Below are 20,868 nucleotides of genomic sequence, written 5' to 3'. Positions count from 1 at the left end.
ATACGCCGAAGGGTCTCGTCGGTATTCGAAGTGCACTTTCTTGAGTAGGCAGAAAGGCATAAGGTGTGAAGAAGCAGAGGCGCTGCCTCAGACCCACCTCAGACGACCTTCCACCCAGCTGCTTCAGAGTAGCGAGCCCAGGACCCCATGAGAAAACCACGAAAATTCGGTCTTGGAAGACAGGCAATGTCTGATGTCAGTAGACCGAGATCCTGTTCCCTAGCCTAAGCGAAGAAAGAGCCCGAAGGAAGGGAAGTTGGAATGCCAGCACTGCTGACCGCCCGGATCTCGCATACCACCGCACCTGTAGGTGACGTGGACCCGCGACGTCGAGGATCTGCTTCGTCAGAGCCACATCGCACCACACAAGATCCCAAGGAATCCATTGGACCTGCTGGCTCGACGATTGAGATATGAGCCGGAGCATTCATGCAGGCGCTACCTTCGCCCATTCGCCAGAAAAGTGCCCGTTCTGCGATCCTCGTCGGCTGGATAGTCACGTCAATGGGGATACCCAGACCAATAGTACTCACATCCTCCTAGATCTGGTGGCGAAACCCTCCTCGACTAGCCAGAGCTACGTTCTGGCAGAGCGTTTCCCCTACCTGGCCATCGCAGCTTGCGGTGCTGCATATTGAACCACGTCACGACTTGCGATTCGTTCTGTCAATAGCTCCGCACCCTCCTGAGAGCAGTGGTCACCGAGAGTGATTGGCGTATACGAGGCGATAGGATGACCACCATATGTCCTCCAGGAATTGGCGTCACTCTCTTCGTGTGAAGTTCGTCTCTTTGACTGGTGATGGAATTGCTCCGGATGGTAACATAGTGTTTCGCTTCTGGCCTACAGATGCGATCTTCGTCTAGTAGCCCTTGTGCAGCTGAGGCAGAGCGACACGCCTATCTGGCCCAGAACGTCAAAAAGTCGATAGGATGCGCTGAGTGTGTCTAAAGATCTCAGCCGCAAGGCATGGCGACGCTGCCGTCAGCTAACGACTCAACAAAATGGTGTGTTCGGGCCACCAGCCGAATCAGCAGTGAAAGTACCATTATTGGCAGTTGTCCCCAAACCAGACTTTGCAACTCAGGACAGGAGTAAGTGGCAAATTATGCAGCTGCGCAGTCCATAGCGAAGGTGATGACTGTAGACGATGAAGTTCGTACCCACCTCAAGCTCCGCGCTCGAAGTCCATCGCTATGATTCCGGCGTATCACCGCCAGGAGTCCAGTGGTCTACATGCCGCGAACACTCCAACATCCGCCGCGACGCGAACCCGACCACTCAGCACTGCCAACTCTCGAGACGATGCCTCAGAATTCCTTGATTTTGCACTTCGTACTCGCGCTGTCAGCTGGTCCATCTGGTGATTGCAGCAATCAATATCAGCAACGTTGTTGAGGTGAGGCATCCCAAAGCTCAGCGTGTTTGTGAGTGAGTCTTCTCATACGACCCATACAGAGACGAGCCGCCTATGTCTTCGATCGGCGGCCCTGTACCCAAGCTGGGGTACCTCCGATATCAGGGCTATCCCTGCTCATCGAATATGAGTGGACCGTGGAGAAGTGCCGGGTGCCCACGCTCGCTAACGTCGATGCTCGCATTTCGACAAAATTGCAGCATTTCAGACACGATCGGCGACAAGCAAGGCAGTGCAATACACATGTTGGCCGCATACTCGAGTTATTGAAGCTCACCCCTTTGTATGATCATTCGCTATCACTCTTTTAGCGCTTCCTGCATCCCGTGTAAGAAGCGCATCGAAATTTGGCGAGGCGAGAGATTCGGACGCGCTGGCCAAGATAATAGCAGCAGTCTCGGTAGACCCAAGCGAGGTTCCCCATGACGTCGCGTCTTCGAGAAGTCTCTCAGTAAACAGATGAGAAAGCGAGGGTGTTTTCGTCTGCATGGCAGAAACGACGGCAGTTGAGTAATTGCCATGAATACGGAGAAGCTGTCAAGCCACAGTGATCAGCAACCCGGATAATTTTGAAAATGAGATCCCCTTCAGACATGGAAGTTTTAGGAGGTTTTTCTCCACAGATCGTCAACGTCAACGGCCAAGGTGACCGGGGTGCCTAGCCCAACCTTGCGCCACCCCTTGTTCACCTGAAATATTGGCGATCACTTCCCGACTTCTGGTCAGTCCATACCACGTCATTGGGTGTGTGAATGCTGGGTTCTGCCGTTAGGTGTGTTCCCCTGAAATTCGCTGCAGGACCGTTGGCCCGCGTTGTCAATGCCACGAGCACGAAGTCAAAGACCCTGCGCTTAGCAAACCGGCTCTTTGCGCCTCTTGACCGGATTGGAAAGCTAGACAGATCGTCAATAGTGTCTCACTGGGCTCGGTATGTTATTGGTGTCGCCTATAGACGTCGTCTGTCAAAAGTTGGCCACAAGGCAACAACGGCATTTCAGTGGACCCAGTGAGCTCCGATAGCCTGTGGCAGAGCCGGAGATGGTCGTGCATTTCGCGTCTCATGTCGTAGGCTTGGTGCACTCGTAGAAGATTCTGCCCCGAACTTCACTCCTGTCCAAGACCATGGAGTGGATTTGCAGATCGAGCACTATCGTTTCTCCCACAGCCGACCTCGCCTCGACTGCAGCAGGCCAATGGTATGGACCAGCTTACCGTACGTTCCGAGCAATGTATGTCAGTGGCTTGAGGACGAGTGTTGGTTTTTCTTGCTGCAGGCTCATGGAGTGAGCATCATCTCAATTTCTCGCACCGGGGAAATGCCTACCGTCTCGAAAACTTGAACATGCATCGATAGACGAGATCATCGCGACTGTTCCTGAGACGAGGCATGACGCTGATGATCTCATGGTAAGATTAGACCTTGACAAGCTGAGGGATGCAGCTTGCTGATCAGTACTCTCGGTTGATGATCCTGATCGTGAACGTGTGCTCCGTCGACGTCGTGCAATAAGACCTTGGACAGGAGGAGCATACCAGTTTTCTATAAGAAGGCCATGAGTACCTGGTCCTCAACAGACTCTTTTTCATCCATCAGCCTTCTCTCCAATAAAGCAACAGCTTCACCTCAGCCATAATCAACAAATAACACCTCGGCTTCTCCGAACCACTCAACAACATCAAGATGCAGTTCTTCACCACCATTGTCGCCCTCGCTGGCGCTGCTGCCGCCCTGCCTGCTGTCAGCGTGGCACCACTGAGCGCTCTTGAGCAACGCCAGCTGCCCATCTGCAGCGGTCTTACTGGCTCGGCACAGTGCTGTGCCACCGATGTGCTCGACCTCGCTGACCTTGACTGCGCTACCCGTAGGTCCTATTGCATTCAGGAACTCCAGCGCATGTGGCTAACATCTGTACAGCACCTGATGCCGTCACAACCACCGAGGAGTTCGTTGCCAGCTGCTCTGCGATCGGCCAGCAAGCTCGTTGCTGCGCAATCCCGATTGTACGTTTGCTCCTGCTCTTCCTATCCAATTGCGAGTACGTTCTAACAATTTTTCCGCAGCTCGGCCAGGCCTTGATCTGCAGCGATCCCGTTGGCTTCCCAGGCAAGCAGTAAATGTTTGCTTGGAGTCATGACGTGATGGGGCAATTGAACGAAATGTTGTAATATAAGGCTGCATAGTCCGGCCGAACAGCTTTGGTCGACCACGGGATACTGAAAGCTCGGAGCTGGATGTGTGGATGTGTAACCTTAGACGGGTGGGAATGGGAACAGCAAAACACTTGGCCTGCATTGGAGAACTTATTTCGAGAGTCTGCAGAACTTTGCCGACAGTAATAAATCCAATGCATCTGTCAGTCAATCTTTGTCGTTCAGTGGTGGATGTTCGTTTTTGCTGTGCACTTGCTGGAGGCTGTCAGAAAGCAGTCCTAGTGTTTCCCACAAGTTGAGCTACGCCAGCTTTGACACCATCAACGATATAAACTTTCTTTCCTGCTTGGTCGCCCAGCTCTTCCACACAGGCCTGTCTTACGGCTTCTTCCAAGCCTACCATACCCGCACAACCCAGACAAATAGCACCGACATTATGGTTGCCCTGCTTTAACAGCCGCTTGGTCGCTTGCTTCATCTTCTCTCTGACTTCCTCCGCTGGTAGATCGTGCAGTTCCGTGGCATTTAGGCCAGTCGTCTCTGTCCCGACATAGCGTTTGCCCTTCTCCTGACCCAGGAATCCTTTCACCGCGTCTGTCAAAGCTTTCTCCCACACTTTGCCCGTACTCACGATTCCGAATCCCTGGCTCTCGTCTATGAGTGACAGGCTTGCTAGAACGCTTGCTTCGAAAATGCCCGTGACGTACTTTCGTGCGCCCTCACCACCCGTACCTCCAGTCGCTGCTGCTGACAGAGCGGAACACTCGTGTTTCAACTGTGCTACCAGTGGATGATGAGAGTAGCATGCGATGAGGAACGCATCGTAGTGGGGGACTAGCGGCTGGAGGTGAGGGAAGCATTTGGCTGCAGACTCGGCCGCGTCGTCCGGCGAGTTTATTGATGGGATTCCCGGAGCAGGACAAGTAAAATATGCGTCGTGCACAGGAAGATGAAGAGACTTCACAGCAGGTTCGAGTGCGGCTGTCATGTTTGTAGTTGTGTTAGGATTTACGATAAGCAACCTGGGCCGCGGGGGCGAAGATGCAGCATCTGTCGCCATGCTCGCCGGTAATCTCAAGTTCGATGATCACGGAGACCCGAGAATTACTGTGTATGGAAGTTGTATGGGTCGGATGGCTGACACATTCTGGTCGCGAGCAGAACGTTTGACGTTGGAAAAGGTTACGCCAAGCTCAAAGTGATGGGGGCGGGACCGTCCGTCCAGAGGAAGAGGAAGGCACGGCACGTGAGGGCTTATTGAACATCGGATATCTGGCAAGAAAGTGTGTTTTCCCGCCTCAATTCGAGCACCTGTGCCGGCAGTACCACACGTCGATTGCATCTGCGCAGCATTTGGTCATTAGTAGCCATCATATTTGATCGCGTATGATGCCCTGCAGCATCTCGTGCCATTTGCGTCGCCGAGGCAGATTTACAGATGCGACGAATGTCTGGCTGATGGTCAAGTTGACATCCTCCTTCGGCGAGGCATCACAACTGCTGCGCCTCAAGCCACTGCGGCGCGCAACAGGTCTCTCCCGACATAGCATCTCCTGGCGAGCAAAAGAAACCTGTAGCAAGGACTTTTGGTGTTGGGCAGCAAGATATCCGTATGACGTCGCGAAGTGGAGGACTCACCTCCAATAGCCGTCGAGGGGCTTCATCATGAAGCACCGCCACCTGCCGGTGCTGCTCGTGACCAGGGACATGCCTCGCTGCCTGCTGGCTATCTTGCTACCACTAACCAGATTCCAGTAACTTATATGTCAACCCTTCGCCTCACATCCTTAGCAGCGTAAGCAGGCCCAAAGAACCAATTACCGCCCAAAGATCCCCGGCAGGCGAAGCCCCGTCCTTCAGAAATACCGCTTTCTTGGCCCCTTGGGCAGCCATCAAAAATGTCGAGCAGACATGATGATGATTACGACGACCGTCCTCGACGCTCTGCAAAGCCAGAAGTTCCCCTTCCGCCTCCCATAGACGACGTGGACTACGGTGACGCACCAAGCCGGAAACCCAGACGTGCTCATTATCCTGACGACGATATCATCGATCTCCGAGACAACGATCCGCCGAGAGGCGATAAGAAAGGACGAGACAGAGACGACCCAGGTCTGAAGCCGCCCAAGTCGTCTAAAGCCGAGCGTGGCAGTTCGGCAGGCAGTGATCGGCCACGACGTCGCCGTGATCCCTATTCCGACGCTGACGACGAAGACCTTGATCCCCGTCCGCGAGGCAAAGACAAGAATCGTGACCCAGGAAGAGATCGCGACAGAGATAGAGACCGAGACCGAGACCGAGGCAAAGATAGGATGCCTTCGTACTCGCCTCAACCTCGTGACCGGCGCAGGAGGGACGACCCATACGGTGATCCTCCACCACGCCGTTCTAATACAGGCTACGATGGGTACGATGACCGTCCGCGCCGGCGCAAGGACGACGACTATGATCGCGGCTACAAGTCAGATCGCGACCGAGGAGGTGGGCGCCGCGGATACGATGATAGATATGATGATCCTCGACGCCGTGACGATCGGCCCCGTCGCCGAGATGATGACTACGACCGAGGCTACAAATCTGACCGCGACCGGCGGTCCAAGTACGACGACCCACGTGATAGAAGACGATACGATGATGACAGAGACCGGGACAGAGATCGAGATCGGAGTCGCCGACGCGGTGGAGGCGACAGGGACCGCGACAGAGATCGTTATGCCAGAGACAAGTCGCGCGACCGAGATCGGGATCGGGATAGACGGGATAAGAAGGGAGGTGGTGGTTTGGATCTGAAGAACTTCGACGTGAACAATATTCAGGGCTACATGGAGAAGGGGCAGAAGTACTACAAGAGTGCGAAGCCATTCATCGATCAGCTTCAAGGCATGCTGGGCAAGAAATGATCTGGTCGGTAGCCATGAATCTTTGCCGTGGTATGTAGGACGGAGTAAGGAGCGATATGCAACAGGAAAGAGATCTCGAGAGCGCATGCATGTCACGTACGCTGGTTTCGCAGATACCTCAACATGGTACGAGCTGATTTCCTCTACTTTGGGCACCAGTCAGCAGTGACGAGCAGGTACAGTGGCTTGGGTCAAATGCTAAGCACGCAAGCCGTCATCGGAGGCATCAAAGATTTGATAGGAGTGTCCATACGACCAAGCAAATATATTCACCGGCCTATGCTTTGCACCAGCCCCGAAAGCCGTTTGACTGGATGTCTCGCCGCAGGTTCAATGCATATCTCAGAACGAGGGCACGGCGAATCCGCAAGCCTGACTCCCTCGGCCGTTCTAGCATAGGCAGATACTGCACGGTCGAGAATTGAGATGCGATCTACGTCAACCGGCGTGGAGTATGTCTGATCTACGCGCAAAGGTTCACGTCAACCGGTTTACAACTACCAGGCTGGGCCGCGAATCGACTGCAGCCGCGGCTCCTTCTTCACGCGTGTTGAAATCCGATCTTCGATATCCAAAAAGGTATATGGTATTGCGTTCCAGGTATAGCCTGTTATTAATGGCTATGGGTTTTCATCACATTCCGATCGTGCAGAACATTTTCCAAACATCGAATAAACTAGCGACAGACAGACATACAACCAATCAGGCATATTTAGCAATGCTTCGCTTCAATACCCAGCGTACTCTCCTCTATCCGCCCTTCAGAAGCTGTCACCATATCCGATGCCAGTCACAGACAAACTCCCTCTTACCGCGTCCCATGCTCTAAAATTCCGCTCTATCTGGCCCAAAGCTTACTGTGGCTGCTTGTCAGTCTGAATTCGAGCCAGCAAGGCCACCAGTCCACCAGCCGCGCCAACGCCGGCCAACAACCACCAAGGACGCCCAAGCCCGGCCGCCTCGTCATGCGAATCCCTATCAGCTGCCGGCCAGTGACCTGGCATCGCGACCCTTGGACCAGGTGTATTGTTAGAGCTTGATGTGATCGCATTTGGAACGGGACTTGCGGTCGTATCAGCAAGTGTGGTCTCTGGCTGTGGAAGTTGTCGAACTCTAGGCACGAAGTCGTTACGATTGCGATGTGACCAGGACTGAACGCTCGTGCGCGATGTTGATCCTTTACGAGCCGAAGCAAGGTTGCTAATCTGGCGCTCTCGAGGGTAAACTTCTGGCGATGGCGCTGGGATTGAGAACTGAACTTGACGTCTTCGAGGAGAGCCGTTCGGCGATGGCGGTGTTACTGGGGCAATTTCTGATCTTGGATCCGAGGCTATGGTCTGACGTTCATCAGCTGCCGCGGACGGATTCTGGACACCGTATCGTATGAAGATATTCTCGGTGGGTGGATTCGGGAAAGACGTCCTCAGTGCCGTTTGGTCTTCGTTATTCTGACCTAAGGCTGGACCGGCTGACTGGCTTGCTGCTCCTGGATTGCTGGATAACACAGAGGCGCCCCGAACCTTGTCAGACTGAGCAATCTCCCCGACGCGGTTGTTGAGTTCGAGGGCTTCTTCGGTGACCTCGTTAGCGCAAACGATAGAAGCGTCGTCCGTTACAGCAGACTCGCCAACTGGCCACTGTCTAAGCTCTCCCGTCATGGCATGCTGCTCGCCTACGAGCGACGACGTCGTGTTCGTGCTGATGGCTCCGGAATCCACAACAGTCCCGTTCGTTGTCGCACCGTGCTGGGAGTCAGACTGCTTCTGCTTGACTTTGGGCGTATACCGGGGCACGAACGAGCCCCTGCCGGGATAGGTGATGTCGTACTTGTCGCCAATGTTAGGGATACCACCGACTCGGCCAGCAACCATGGTACGTTGGAATGATACCGGCATCTTGCTAGGCGACTCGTCGTCCTCCTCAACTCTGACGACTGGATTCTCGGCTCGTGTTTGTTCTAATTGTGTCTCAATATGACGCCAGAGTCTTCTCTTGAAATTTCTGACCAGCTCTTGCTCAAGCCCTTCTCTCCGGACCTCGCCATTAGGAGTCTTGACCATCTTGGTTCGGTGATGATGCGTGCAGAGCAGCATCGCTGCAAGATCGACAAGTTCTGGCTGGTCGACAATTTCACCGGCCTCGAAGGCGCAGAGGCAACGAAGGATTTCGCTAGCTCTCACCACGCATTCCTTGCTGATAGGATTTCCACACCGTTGGCCGTCCATGGCTATTGCGGAACAGTGTAACGGCCATTCGATGTTGAGCTCCAGGACAGAAAGCACATTTGTCGAGCACTGTTGCAGCACTTGCTGCAGGAGATGTAGCTCGCCCTCAACCTCGTCGCGGGATGGAGCGGACATGCTGTGGATACTTGGCGCCGATGAGCTGCAAGAGAACGTATCTGGCGATGGATCGGGCGATCAATGATTGTTTTGAGCGTTCTGGCTACTTAGAGGTGCTATGATATTCAATTTTGTGGCTTCTGGTTGAGACTGCTGTGGATGTGGAAGTAGACGATCTTGAGAAAAGGTCTGACCTCCACCATGTGCATACTTGATCTTTATACAACCTTGGATGCTCAATGTTTACGCAGATCGTCCAGCTTGGGTACCGGAAATGTCTTGAGAGCATTGCCATGTCTCGGATCGCTTTCCATATCTGTGGATATGATTGGGACATGTACCTGCAGGCTTCCGAGAGGAGAAAAAGACCACATCTCCAGGAGCAGACACGAATTCTGCCAGCCCCCAAAAGAAAGATGCTAGACATCTCGACCGTGAGTGTGAAAAGCGTCTCAGATCCTCAAAGAAATTATCCGAAACAGCACAAACAACACACAACCGTGGCGGTCGAGACTCTCCCGGAGCAGAGAAGATGCTGGACATGTTGTCTACATTGCAAATTGCTCAGCAGAGTGTTTGCTGTCTTGGAGCGTGTGGTCATTGGTATTCTCGGAAGTCTTGGACTTTCAACGCAAGACGTTTGTTGGCGCTTGAATGTGGACTTCCTCGGCAAAACAACAACATGACCGTGAGGTGATGCGACGCCAGGCTGGGACGCATAGACTCGAGATGCTGACCAGGTGCGCCCACCAAAGGAATGGCAAGCAAGAGTGGATGTTCTGCGTTTGCCAAATCGAAAACAGCAGATCTTGACGTTCGAATGTGCCACTCGATGTAGCCGTTCGGTGCCTGGCGGATGGGCAGTGGTAAGAGATGTTCTAAGCGCTCATGGGGCCGGTGTTCATGTCGTCCATTGACACCAGCAGCTACATCAGCCGAAGAGGCATTCCGCCGACCTGTGGCATACACACGTCAAATTCACACATTCAACTGAATATAGATTTCAGAGAGCATATCGTAATGATAAGGCTATGCTATCGGATCCGACGCCACGCAGGTCCCTCCTCAGCCCACTTTCTCGTACGATTGCTGTAGCAGATAACAATCCTAAGAGCCCTATGAACGCCACGCGAACTCTCAAGGAATCATGAACGCCTCCTGAACCACCAACGCCTGGTAATGCACGCGCTCTCTGCGCCATGCTTGTTCGTTGAACCACGTATACTTGACTAAAAACCGCTCCGACCAGATCTCTTGATTCTCCATTCGTCCGACATCAGTCGTCCTCATCACTCCATCGCCATTGAGTCCGACAGAACGGACACATCACAGCAGCCCTCAACATGCTCGGCGTGGCTATCGACGGTCCGATTTCCTCTCGAGCACGCTCCTGACTGTCCAATAGCCAGTGCGTCATACATCCCTTGTGGAAATTCTGGCCGCATTGCGCACGACAGAAGACCACTGGGTCTTCCTCCTCCGGTGCTGAGAAGTCGTCGAGACAGATCGGGCATTCATGGAGAGGCCGTCGGTGTGGTACGTATGCTTGAGCAAGTGCGGGTTCTGGTGATGTGGAAGTCGCAGGTTCGGTGGAAGCTAGATCAGATGCGACGGTAGGTGAGGATGGGTTGGATTGGTGCTCCTCGCTAAGCTGTGCTTCCAGGCTGTCCTGCAATATCGCAGCAGCTGGCTGATCTAGTTGTGGTTGATTGACGGTAGCTTGAGCGTCTGTAGCATCGCCGTGTGGAATAATTGCGAGTGCCCCAAGAGCTTGACTGAGGACGTCGGCAACGCTGACGGAAGTCGACGTCGGTAATGCGGGTGTATTAACGGACGATTGGAGATTGTCGTGTAGTGGTGCATCGGACGCCGTGACGACTGTGCTGATCGCTGGGTGTGGCGTAACACTGCTGGTCTGTGGCGACGATGGTGCTTCAGCTGTTGCTGTTGTCTGGAAAGCGGTAGACAATGATGTAGACGTGGCAGTAGCTGGGGTAGTAGCTGCAAGATAATTGCGTAGCACATCTAGTGCTGCCAACACCGCCTGTGTGTCCACGTTGGTACTTCTTTCCTGGACCACAGGATCATGCCTTGTTGGCTGATTGGCAGGTGTAGGTGCAGCAGCGAGGTTGTGAGAAGAGTCGTTGGGAGACGTCTGTGTGGCTGAGACTGACAACGCTTGATTGTGGTTGCTTTCAACAAGAGGTTGCACGGCTGCCGGAGCTTGTACAGCTAGTGCAAGCGTTGCGTAGGTTGTGTGCGTTTGAGCTGTGTCAGACAGGGCATGCTGACGGCTTGTCACTATCTCATCGGGTTCTAGACCGGTACGATAGTCCCTGAGTATAATCTCCCACTTGTTGGCCAGACTCAGGACTTGTGAGTGACTAGGCTTTTGATGCCAGCGAGGGCAGAGGGTGAAGAAAGCTAGATCTTCAAGAGTAGATGAGGATACTTTTCGTCTTGGGTCCTCGTACGACAAATTATCGAGTATCTTGTTGGCCTGCTGGATATCTGAACCGCGGATAAACCGCTGACCACACGGCGTACCCCTCTTGGTGATTCCGTTGCATTCTCCAGGGAAGACTTTGAGAACTTCGGCTGGGTCCCACAGAGGCTGGCGGCGAGCTGCAGATGGCATCTTGGAGTATGGCTTCGTATCTTTAGATGAGATATAGAAAGGCAAGTAGTGTGTGCAAGAAGAGGAAAGGAAGAAGGTGTGCGTGACCGCAATAAAATGTACCTCCTAGGAGCTTGCTTGCGCCTCTTTGTTCATTGTCCGAGACGTCGCAGACCACCCAGTCTCACGTGTGGCTTTGCAAACCCCCTGCCAGGCCAGTAGCCTACCTGCCTGGCTGAGCAAACAGCTTCCCTGTAAGGTACTTTGGCAACAAGTGTTCCATTCGGCCTGAGCAGGTACTTGTCTCTGTCAGTCCTGCCTCCCGCTCCTCGATGGCAAGCCATGGCATGCTTTCACGAAGCTGTCGATGTCAGAAGTACCTGACCCGTGTGCTCATGACCATGACCAAGGTTTCTGGCGTTCCTCGACCGCCAGCTGATACGGCTCGCTGCATAGGCGTCCTTACCTTATCATTGCCAAGACAGATGCGGGCTCACTGAAACAATCTGCGGCCGCTCACGGACCATGGGACCTGAGAACAGAACGCTCACATGCACAACGGTGCAGCAACTCCCACTGTGTAAGTCCGGGGGTCGTGAAGAGACCACTCCCTCGACGCAGGCAAGCTAACCATACTAGAGCAGGTCTGTAAGAGGTCGGCGTCTAATGTTGCGGCACCAGCGACGCAGTCAATGGGTCAGTGGTCGTATAAGCGATGGCTGTGTCAGTAGCAACCAACAGAAGCATCCCCTTCGACGAAGCGAGCGACCTGGGACGAAATGTCCATGACGCAAATAGTAGGCGAAGAACTCCTGGGGGTTGTGGCTTTGCGGACGCCCCTCTTGCAGTCATAGCTCTGGGCATGGATTAATACCTGACAGCGACAGTGAGGTTGCATCGAAGATGTCGACCGGCCTGGGCCGAAGCTCATATCGTATTCTGCTACAGATGGTGTAACGATATATGTGACAGTTTGTGCTTAAAGACTGACCAAGGCCTCGATATGCTACGGCGTCCGTTTAGTGCGGGCTGCTGCACCCTGTCAACCGGTCTTTCGCTGCAGTCTAGAATCACCTCAAGTGCAGGATTCATCTTGCCGTCCGGTCTCGAGACGAGGAAATCTCTTCTCTTGTCCGTTCAATATTTTTTTGAGTCACGATAGCGCACAAAGTCCCGTGGACACATTGGCCGGCAGGACTCTCGTAGTAATACTGCTCTTCTGTCCATTACGAATACTCCCGTCGCCGTGCTCTCCAGTATGAATAGGTCTATACACGCCCTCAGTCTACACAGCATCTATCCACACCCTGCCTGCCCACTGCACGTTTACGGGTCTGCATGCCTCGCTCGGGGCCCAGCGCCATACAAACCGACTATAAGCTCCCACATGAACTCGAGGTTCGGGGCGCCCGGGCGACACGCCATCGACCATAACGCAGCGTTCCTTCCAACCTGTGCCCTCTACGGCCTGGTGAATCTGTCCAAGTGTGAAAGCATCGTGAGCCACGTACTTGTCCCAAACCCACGCGACTTCTGCATGCATATAGAATATACACCTGCAGCCGCAAGTGTCGCGTGGACAACGGCGTCTGAACAGTGGGTCGTCACAAGCTGCACACTAAGGCTCGCGATCGGCGGGCGCCGGAGATGGTGACGCGTTGTGTTTATGCGGGAAGAAGTGGTGGCCCTCTCCCTCCTTCTTGGCTTTGTGCTCATGACCAACGGCGGGCTTGTCTTTCTCTTTCTCCTTGTCCTTCTTCTTGTCTTGCTTTCGCATCGACTCGGCCATTAGTTGTTCAAAGGCCATGTAGTCGCCTTCTTCATCTGGGTCGCGCTCGGCCTGGACCCACTGTTAGCTGATGCGAACGAATAGGGAAGGGCAAGAAGAGCGTACCTTTTGGAAAATAGTACCACACAGCACCAACGCATGAGCACGCTCCACACGCTTCTCAAGCTTCACCGTCTTGTCGTTCAGTACCTTATCGCACACATCCCTCAACACGCCTTGGATCTCGAACTTGCTGCCCCGCCACGCCGCAGCGAGGATCTTGCCTGTGACTTTACGCTCATACTCGGCCTTCTTCTCATCCGTCCAGTCTGCACCGCCGGCTTCTTCGAGCTTAGCCATCTCCTCCATGGTAAGCTGCGCATCGATGGCGGTAGAGATGGTCGTCCATGTCTCCTTGGCAAGTGTGCCCTTGTCCTTTAAGCGCGAGAAGAAGCCTGAGATGCCCAAGAACTTCTGTGATTTGAGAAACGACGTAGCTTTTTGCAGGTAGGTGGTGCCGATGGCGTGTAGGATTTCCAGACCAAAGGACTCCATCTTCAGGTTCTCAACTTCGAGGCGGGTCTTTTCTTGGAAGGCATTGGTGACTTCTCGGCCCTTGTCGGTCTCAGTCCAGACAGAGATGCGGTCGATGAGTTTCTTGGAGAGTGAGTCGACGCGCTCTTCGCGCTTCTTGCGGCGCTCGGCTTCATACGCTTCGAGCTTCTCGCGCTGCTCTTTGGTGAGTCCGCCTTTCTTTTTCTTCTTTTGCAGCTCTTTCTCTTCTTCGGTCAAGCCCGCGGCTTCCATGCGGGCGTCTTCTTCCGACTTGTCCATGATGGCCTGCTGGCCCCAATTTCTTCGTGGCGTGGATGTGCCGGATGCGTGGGGGTCAGAGGTCTGTGATGATGGGATGTCGGCTGCTGTACCTGATGATACGTATGGTGGTGGTGGAGCAGCAGCGGCCGGCTGTGCATATGCTGCGGCCTCTGCCTCTTTCGCTTTGGCCGATGTCGAGGCATCAGTGGAGTTCTTTGCGTCGTCGTGGACATTCAGCTTCTCTTCTGCCTGCTTCGCTAGGTCCTCCTCCTGCGCCTCTTCCATGTGCACTTCCATCGTATGTGTCAGGTCTTTCATAAGCGTGAGCTCGCCGATGTAGTCAACGAATACATCACCACCAAAGATCATCGAGAAGAACTCCGAGGGATCCTCGAATCCGGCGTTGGGCATGGCCTTCTCTTTGCCGTACTTGTCGTACTGTGCTCGCAGGTCTTTGCTGGATAGTATTTGGTATGCTTCACCGATAGCTTGGAATTTGACATGTGCTTGCTCATCACCGGGATTCTTGTCGGGATGGGTTGTGATTGCGAGTTTGCGGTATGCTTTCTTGATCTCCAGCTCCGAAGCGTCTGGCTTGACGCCGAGCGCATCGTAGTACGATGTGTCGACCACCATGGTTGCGGATGTGTTGTAAGCAGTCACAAAGGGATGTCGCTATCTCAACTACTGACGCGGAGTGAATGCTGTGCCCAGCAGGGTAGGAAGACTCGAGTGAATGCCTTAGGTTACGTGTGAAAGCGATGGCAATGCTTAAGTTGTTTCAGCTATGACTCTGTGAGCGATATGCTGTATAGCGTGGAAAGGATACCACTCTGGGCTTCGATACAAAATTGTGAAGATTAGGCACTGACATGAGATGCCACGAGGATGCGGCTTGCACAGGCGGTGACTTCATCCTTGGCAGCAACGTAACTTCCTCACTGACGCCGGTTGACCAAAAACTTGGCAACTTTCGACCTTCAATTTGTTCAAGCTAGCGGGAGTCTGTCACCCCCGATCCCCCGGGCCACTCGTGCCACCCGGAATCAGTGCACCGTTCACAACGGGGCTAGCCTGCTGCATGCTACGAGAGCGAGCAAGTCCAGCGGCCGCGTTTTTTTGATGTCAAGCGCGCCTGTACATAGGGTCAGCATACATAGTCCCAGATCCTCAATTTTCTCATAGCGACCACCTAGCGAAGTTCGAGCCTCTGGCAGATACTCTCCGGCGCCGCAAACATGCCAAAAGCAAGCAGCATATTGTACTATGCCCTGCATATCAACGAATTACGGTCTATGATACAATGGTAGGACTTTGCCCAAGATCAGACAGTACTCAAGGCTGACCCAGTACCAGGAAAGTCTGGCATACACCTGTGCATGAGAGAGACGAAGAGAAAGAGTCCGCCAACCTGAAAAGATGCTTCCACTACCTCGACCTCACAAGTCGGAGCTTCTCAGCCGTGATCAAAGAACTACACCCAGACCTGCTGGTACCAATATGTCTGTTCTACCTGGTGCTACGAGGCTTAGACACAGTCGAGGACGATGTGTCAATCGACATCAAGGAGAAGGAGCCTCTATTACGCAACTTCAAAGATAAATTGGAAATCGACGGCTGGAACTACAGCGGCAACAGACCAGAAGAGAAAGACCGCGACCTGCTCGTCAACTTCCAAGTCGTGATCGAAGAGTACAAAAAGCAGAAACCCGACTACCAAGAAGTAATCAAGGACATTTGCAACAAAATGGGCAACGGCATGGCCGACTACTGCCTAAACGCCGAATTCAACAAAGAAGGCGTAAAATCCACCGCCGACTACGACCTTTACTGTCACTACGTTGCCGGCCTCGTCGGCGAAGGCCTGACCCGCATGTTCGTCACTAGTGGCTATGGCAACCCGCGCCTGATGGACCGCCCCAACCTACACAACAGCATGGGCCTCTTCCTCCAGAAAACAAACATCATTCGTGACGTCCGAGAAGACCACGACGACGACCGCCACTTCTGGCCCAAAGAGATCTGGAGTAAGCATGTCGACGACTTCGCCGATCTCTTCAAGCCTGAACACAAACAAGCCGCCCTTGCCTGCCAGTCCGAGATGGTGCTGAATGCACTCAACCATGCCGACGAATGCCTCTTCTACCTCGCCGGGCTGCGCGAGCAATCCGTCTTCAACTTCTGTGCTATTCCCCAATCCATGGCCATCGCCACCTTGGATCTGTGTTTCCAGAATTACGCCATGATGGAGCGCAACATCAAGATCAGCAAAGGTCAAGCCTGCCAGATTATGATCGAGTCCACACAGAATCTGCAACTTGTGTGTGAGGTGTTCCGGAAACACGTACGCTCGATCCGGAAGAAGAACAACCCACGGGATCCGAACTTTCTCAAAATCAGTATTGCGTGCGGAAAGGTTGAGCAGTTCATTGAGTCAATATTTCCTAAACAGACGCCTGAAAGCCTGGCGGCGGCGAAGGCGGAGGGCGACAAGGCCGTTGGGTTGGGCGAGTCGAACCAGATGAGCACCAAGGAGACATTTTTCTTGGTCCTTGCCATATTTGGTGTTTTGTTCTTCGTGTCTGCGATGATGGTACGTCCCTCCTCGTTCCATATTGCCACTGACAGATTACTAAAGTCGGACAGATATTCATGGCATGGCTCGCAGGCGCACGCTTCGACATGGTCTTCGACGGGCTCCGGGAAGGCTGGGCGGAGCTCAGTGTCAAGCTTGGCATTAATCCTCCTCCTCCAGCCCACGTGCGGGCTGCAAAGGCGATCACATCTTCAATCGCATCCGCAACGGCGTCGATAAAGAAGGAGCTGTAGGCTTGGCGGTCCCTACCCACCTTACAGAGCGATCTCGGTTTGATGTACAATAAAGAAGCAAACATAATCAGCATTCTGGCATACAGCATTTGTACCTGACCTTCCTAACCAATTTCTGATCCTTTTTGGACCAAGCTTGTCTAGAACCTGCCGCACGGATGTCAAATTACAACTCAGTTTCACTGTTCGATGGCTGTTGTTGTGCCGAAGATGTGCGCATATTGAAATCACATCTGGCTTGATTCTCGGGTTTACCGATCGATGATCATTGACGGCGTCGTAGCAGGCTTCTTGTTTTCTATGATGGGCGCTGTTTATGATCCGGCCAGACATACCTCACCTACGAGATGCTTCGATTGTCACAGGTGCTTTCGCATTCAGTGAGTTCACGTAGCGTTGGGTTAGTGGGAAAGGAGGGAGATGTTGAATTGTGTTTTATTGCTGGGGAGGCCTCTGTAGTTGCCAGCATTATGGCGTACACACCGAGCCATGCTGGAAGCCACGTCTATGAAACAGCGAACTGATCTGGACGCTCGTCCAGTTAGCCATGCTCGAGACTGTCAGTCCTCGCACCCGACCTCGTTCACTTCGGTCGTGCCATGTAGCTTCAAATCAGCAATGCATACTTAGGTAGACATTTGGGAGCAATATCCACCAAGTCCTCTCTCGCGCACTTCCTGTCCAGGTGACTCATGTACGCCTCGTCCAGGTAGCCATTCTGAGCTCTGTCAGTCATCATTCTCGACTTTCATCACTGCGGCCCTGGATGGTAGTGTGTAATCCAAAACCGCATGGGGGTCTGGAAATCAGAATTCACAAAGTCCTCCTCAAAGACCTCCCTGTCCATGTAGCCCGAGTCAGGCCTTCTCGTTCTTCACCCGCTCGAGCTCGCTCTCCATGCCACCCGATCCGCCCAGAACGTGCAACTCGATGAACATGTCCTACGATGCTGGCGTTAGTCTCTGTTCGGTCTCAAAGGCGAAGTGGAAGGCGCAACTTACGAACTCAACTATTCCAACACCCTCATGCTCGTATAGAATCCCTTTCATACTAGGCTCGTTGCCATTGTCTTCGCCTGACAGCTCGCCGAGGATAGTCTCGGCATGCTTGATGCGTACCGTCTTGAAACGCTGAAGATAGTCTCCTACAATATCGCGGTTCTGTTCCCAAGTGGCCTCCAGGTGTGATGCGAGCTCCTCAGGACGTGACAACGGAAAGTCCTGTATGACACAGACGAGACCTGCTTTGGACAATGGACCTAGTACTGCGCTTTCGGGCGTTCGTCTGGGCAGCACAAAAGCCTTGCAATTATCGCCGATGTGATCGACATCGAAGATTCGCATCATATACTTGGTTCTGATGGTGCGAAGCTGTGGTAGGCCTTGAAACAACAAGTGGTGCTCGTCTGGGGCGTAGAAGTGGGTGCAAGGGTACTGATGTAGCTCAACGTGCCGGACGTTGTGTCGGACTTGAGTCATGGTGAGTGTATCTGAGAGCCGAAGGTAATCCTGGGGTGCCTTCCCTGCGGTAGTTTCGACGGTGTCTTCGCAGTACTGGATAAGTCGGTTGTATCTGGGAGCAACTCCGACAACGGCTTCGTACAACCAGGAAAGCTGAGGGACACCCCACTGCACTGTGACGAGGGTGATGAGTTCTGGCCAAAGCGGTTTGGAGTCTTCCTGAGAACGCTTGGGTGGTTTGATGATGTCTCGAAAACGCTTGTTGACGAAGGGAACAGCGACTATGCCTCTGCGGCCAGCCTCGGACGCTGGGTGTGAGGAATCGCCAAGCAAGACGGCGATAGTGCTCGAGGTGGCCAGTGTCTCAAAGATCTGGCGGAGAATCTCCACTGGCATGGCAGAGATATAGTCCTGCTCTTGAGGGAGGATGTTCGAGGCCGATGCCATTGCACCTGCGTCCACGGTCGTCGATTCCATCTTGGTACGATGGAGTCAACGTTGGTGAGCCTGAGTGGTAGAGACGAAGGAAAGAAGTGGGAACTCATGGTCACTATATAGACAGCAGATTGCGGGCCACAGTCACTAAAGCTGACTTCACTGGTCGCGAACGGACGGTGAATTGGGCAACGCGAGATGGGAGTTGCTCGGAAGACTGAAGTGAGAGAAGACTCAGCTTGAAGAAATATGGATGTTTTGCCTGTCTGCCTGGATCCAGTCCCCTTTCCATGAAGTCAATTTGTATCGAGCGCACGAGTCTTGGGTTGACGGTTCCCTTATTGACGAGCCACCGCAGCGGTAGAGAGCTGCTCGTGCTCTTCTTGAGACTCTTTCCCCCAGTAGTCCCTAGACGCCTTTCCGAGATCGTCGAAACTGGGGTACACCCGCAGAGTCATCCTCAGAGTCCTCTTCAGAACCCTCTCAAGAGTATTTCCCACTGTAATAATCATAGTCATCTTCTGGGTCATCCTCGTTACCCATTTCCCTCATCTCCTCCGGGGTATAGAAGTCAATCGACACGTCCTAAATTCTGTCAGTGCTTTCCGGTCGCAAACGGGCGGCAAGCAACTTACAAACGTCATCAATGCCCATCGTTCGCGACAATGTGGACACTCTTCTTCTACCTGCTCCTCGACAGAGCACTCCGGATGAACGTGAGTCAACTGCCAATGGGTAGTCTTCAAAAGCGTAACCCGGATTGTCTTAGCTCTCTTGCGGAACCTCAGCACCGGGCTATTGTTGTGATCCCAATATTGTTCCAACCACGCCCCGAGTTCCGCTGGACTTCCGAATTCCAGGTCGCCAGTAGGGTGCCTTGAGCCGCGGGGTTTGGGTTTACCATCGACGACCTGAGCCGTGAATGTGCCGGCTTCGAGATTAATGTCTTCGATGTCCTCAGTGCGCTGGATCTTGAGTGTGAGGAGGCGAGGGAGCATTCTGAAGGAAAAGAAGCGTCCCTCAGGATTTGTCCACGGGCCATCGCTACGGCGATAAACAAGTTCGATATGACGCACAGTCTCTCGGACTTGTTGAATGGTCAGCGCGCCTGACAGTCGGAGGTAGTCGTGGGCGTCGATAGACACATTATCGTGGAAGGCTTCGGACAAGTAGTGAAGCTCGTCGTGGTCTATCTGTATGGTGGCGAGCGTGATGACATTTGCCCATTCCGATTTGATGATTTTCTGTAGGCGCTCGTTGACGAATGGAAGAGCTACTAAGCCTCTGCGTCCACTGGGTGAAGCCGGGCCCTGCTCAGAGGAAAGAACGAGACTGATTGTGCTTGAAGTGGCCAGGTCCTCGATGATCTGGAGGAGAGTCTCGTTTGGTAGGCTGAGGAGGACTCTGTCAGGGATCTTGTTGCGCTGCTGCGGCTCGGTGTCCGGGACACTGGCCATCACACTGCCATCCATGCTCAAGTCTCCCGTTCGAACGAGATGGCGGGTACACGGCTGGTGGGTTGAAATATGGCAGTTCGAACAATAACAACATTAACAAGGGGACTCCACTCACAGTATATCATATACCTATCTTGTGCCCCAGAACATTGCGCAGGCAACAGCCAGCCACTGTGACGTCAGGTATCTCTCATGAGTAGGGCAGCCGAGTGGTTGTGAGAGAGTGGACGATAGTGAAGGGAAATTACTCACTTGAAGAAGAGGCAAAGTTTGTCTGCCTGTTTGCCTGAACCCAGCTGCCTTCCAAGGTTACCAAGTTGCAAGCACAAAAAGCTTTCGCGGTAGACTTGACACAAACATCGGTGACTTGAGACCAGGTTGGGACAAGTTGAGACAGGTAGAGAGTTGGGCCCTTCTCAGAGTCATATACGTGAGCTTGTAGGACTCTATTGTCCTTGATATCACACGCCTTTCTGCCTCTCGCGCTTGGCTCTCCCTCGTGATGGGTGAGTCTGGATTAGTTCTGAGGCTTTGCTTGCTTGAGTTTCCGATAGGTGTCACAGATGCATCAGTCCATCGTGAGACACTCGTCAGATGTCTCTTAAGTTGAAGAAAAAGGGAATCTGTCCTTTCACAAAGTCATCCCTGTCAGCGATGTCGTTTCGCGTGCTGATG

At 53.3% G+C, this 20,868-nt stretch overlaps 9 protein-coding genes across 9 annotated transcripts; 3 read left to right on the top strand and 6 right to left on the bottom strand.

Annotated features, from left to right (window-relative positions):
* Positions 1-3,099: 3,099 nt before the first annotated feature.
* AB675_3339 (Cryparin) lies at positions 3,100-3,533 on the top strand (the record flags this gene model as incomplete). The annotated part of the gene is made up of 3 exons (XM_018143381.1): positions 3,100-3,280; positions 3,334-3,419; positions 3,480-3,533. 3 exons carry the CDS (start codon positions 3,100-3,102, stop codon positions 3,531-3,533), a joined length of 321 nt encoding a protein of 106 aa, XP_017999574.1.
* A 301-nt stretch (positions 3,534-3,834) lies between these two features.
* Positions 3,835-4,557, bottom strand: AB675_3338 (uncharacterized protein; the record flags this gene model as incomplete). Its single annotated transcript, XM_018143380.1, has 1 exon — positions 3,835-4,557. One exon carries the CDS (start codon positions 4,555-4,557, stop codon positions 3,835-3,837), a length of 723 nt encoding a protein of 240 aa, XP_017999527.1.
* Positions 4,558-5,467: 910 nt separating this feature from the next.
* Positions 5,468-6,469, top strand: AB675_3337 (uncharacterized protein; the record flags this gene model as incomplete). Its single annotated transcript, XM_018143379.1, has 2 exons — positions 5,468-5,795; positions 5,967-6,469. The coding sequence occupies 2 exons, from the start codon at positions 5,468-5,470 to the stop codon at positions 6,467-6,469; spliced, it is 831 nt and encodes a 276-aa protein (XP_017999733.1).
* An 854-nt stretch (positions 6,470-7,323) lies between these two features.
* On the bottom strand, positions 7,324-8,829 carry AB675_3336 (uncharacterized protein; the record flags this gene model as incomplete). Its single annotated transcript, XM_018143378.1, has 1 exon — positions 7,324-8,829. One exon carries the CDS (start codon positions 8,827-8,829, stop codon positions 7,324-7,326), a length of 1,506 nt encoding a protein of 501 aa, XP_017999653.1.
* Positions 8,830-10,087: 1,258 nt separating this feature from the next.
* Positions 10,088-11,449, bottom strand: AB675_3335 (uncharacterized protein; the record flags this gene model as incomplete). Its single annotated transcript, XM_018143377.1, has 1 exon — positions 10,088-11,449. One exon carries the CDS (start codon positions 11,447-11,449, stop codon positions 10,088-10,090), a length of 1,362 nt encoding a protein of 453 aa, XP_017999612.1.
* Positions 11,450-13,046: 1,597 nt separating this feature from the next.
* Positions 13,047-14,648, bottom strand: AB675_3334 (putative J domain-containing protein; the record flags this gene model as incomplete). Its single annotated transcript, XM_018143376.1, has 2 exons — positions 13,047-13,268; positions 13,323-14,648. The coding sequence occupies 2 exons, from the start codon at positions 14,646-14,648 to the stop codon at positions 13,047-13,049; spliced, it is 1,548 nt and encodes a 515-aa protein (XP_017999742.1).
* Positions 14,649-15,250: 602 nt separating this feature from the next.
* Positions 15,251-16,841, top strand: AB675_3333 (putative squalene synthase; the record flags this gene model as incomplete). The annotated part of the gene is made up of 3 exons (XM_018143375.1): positions 15,251-15,318; positions 15,369-16,605; positions 16,659-16,841. The coding sequence occupies 3 exons, from the start codon at positions 15,251-15,253 to the stop codon at positions 16,839-16,841; spliced, it is 1,488 nt and encodes a 495-aa protein (XP_017999697.1).
* Positions 16,842-17,698: 857 nt separating this feature from the next.
* Positions 17,699-18,778, bottom strand: AB675_3332 (uncharacterized protein; the record flags this gene model as incomplete). The annotated part of the gene is made up of 2 exons (XM_018143374.1): positions 17,699-17,782; positions 17,843-18,778. 2 exons carry the CDS (start codon positions 18,776-18,778, stop codon positions 17,699-17,701), a joined length of 1,020 nt encoding a protein of 339 aa, XP_017999490.1.
* Positions 18,779-19,219: 441 nt separating this feature from the next.
* On the bottom strand, positions 19,220-20,208 carry AB675_3331 (uncharacterized protein; the record flags this gene model as incomplete). Its single annotated transcript, XM_018143373.1, has 2 exons — positions 19,220-19,321; positions 19,372-20,208. The coding sequence occupies 2 exons, from the start codon at positions 20,206-20,208 to the stop codon at positions 19,220-19,222; spliced, it is 939 nt and encodes a 312-aa protein (XP_017999573.1).
* Between the last annotated feature and the right edge of the window lie 660 nt (positions 20,209-20,868).

This window comes from Cyphellophora attinorum, assembly GCF_001299255.1.
Source record: "Cyphellophora attinorum strain CBS 131958 chromosome Unknown Contig14, whole genome shotgun sequence".
Taxonomy (NCBI): domain Eukaryota; kingdom Fungi; phylum Ascomycota; class Eurotiomycetes; order Chaetothyriales; family Cyphellophoraceae; genus Cyphellophora; species Cyphellophora attinorum.
Note: the sequence above shows the minus strand (reverse complement) of the source record. Positions and strands in the feature narration are given on the sequence as shown.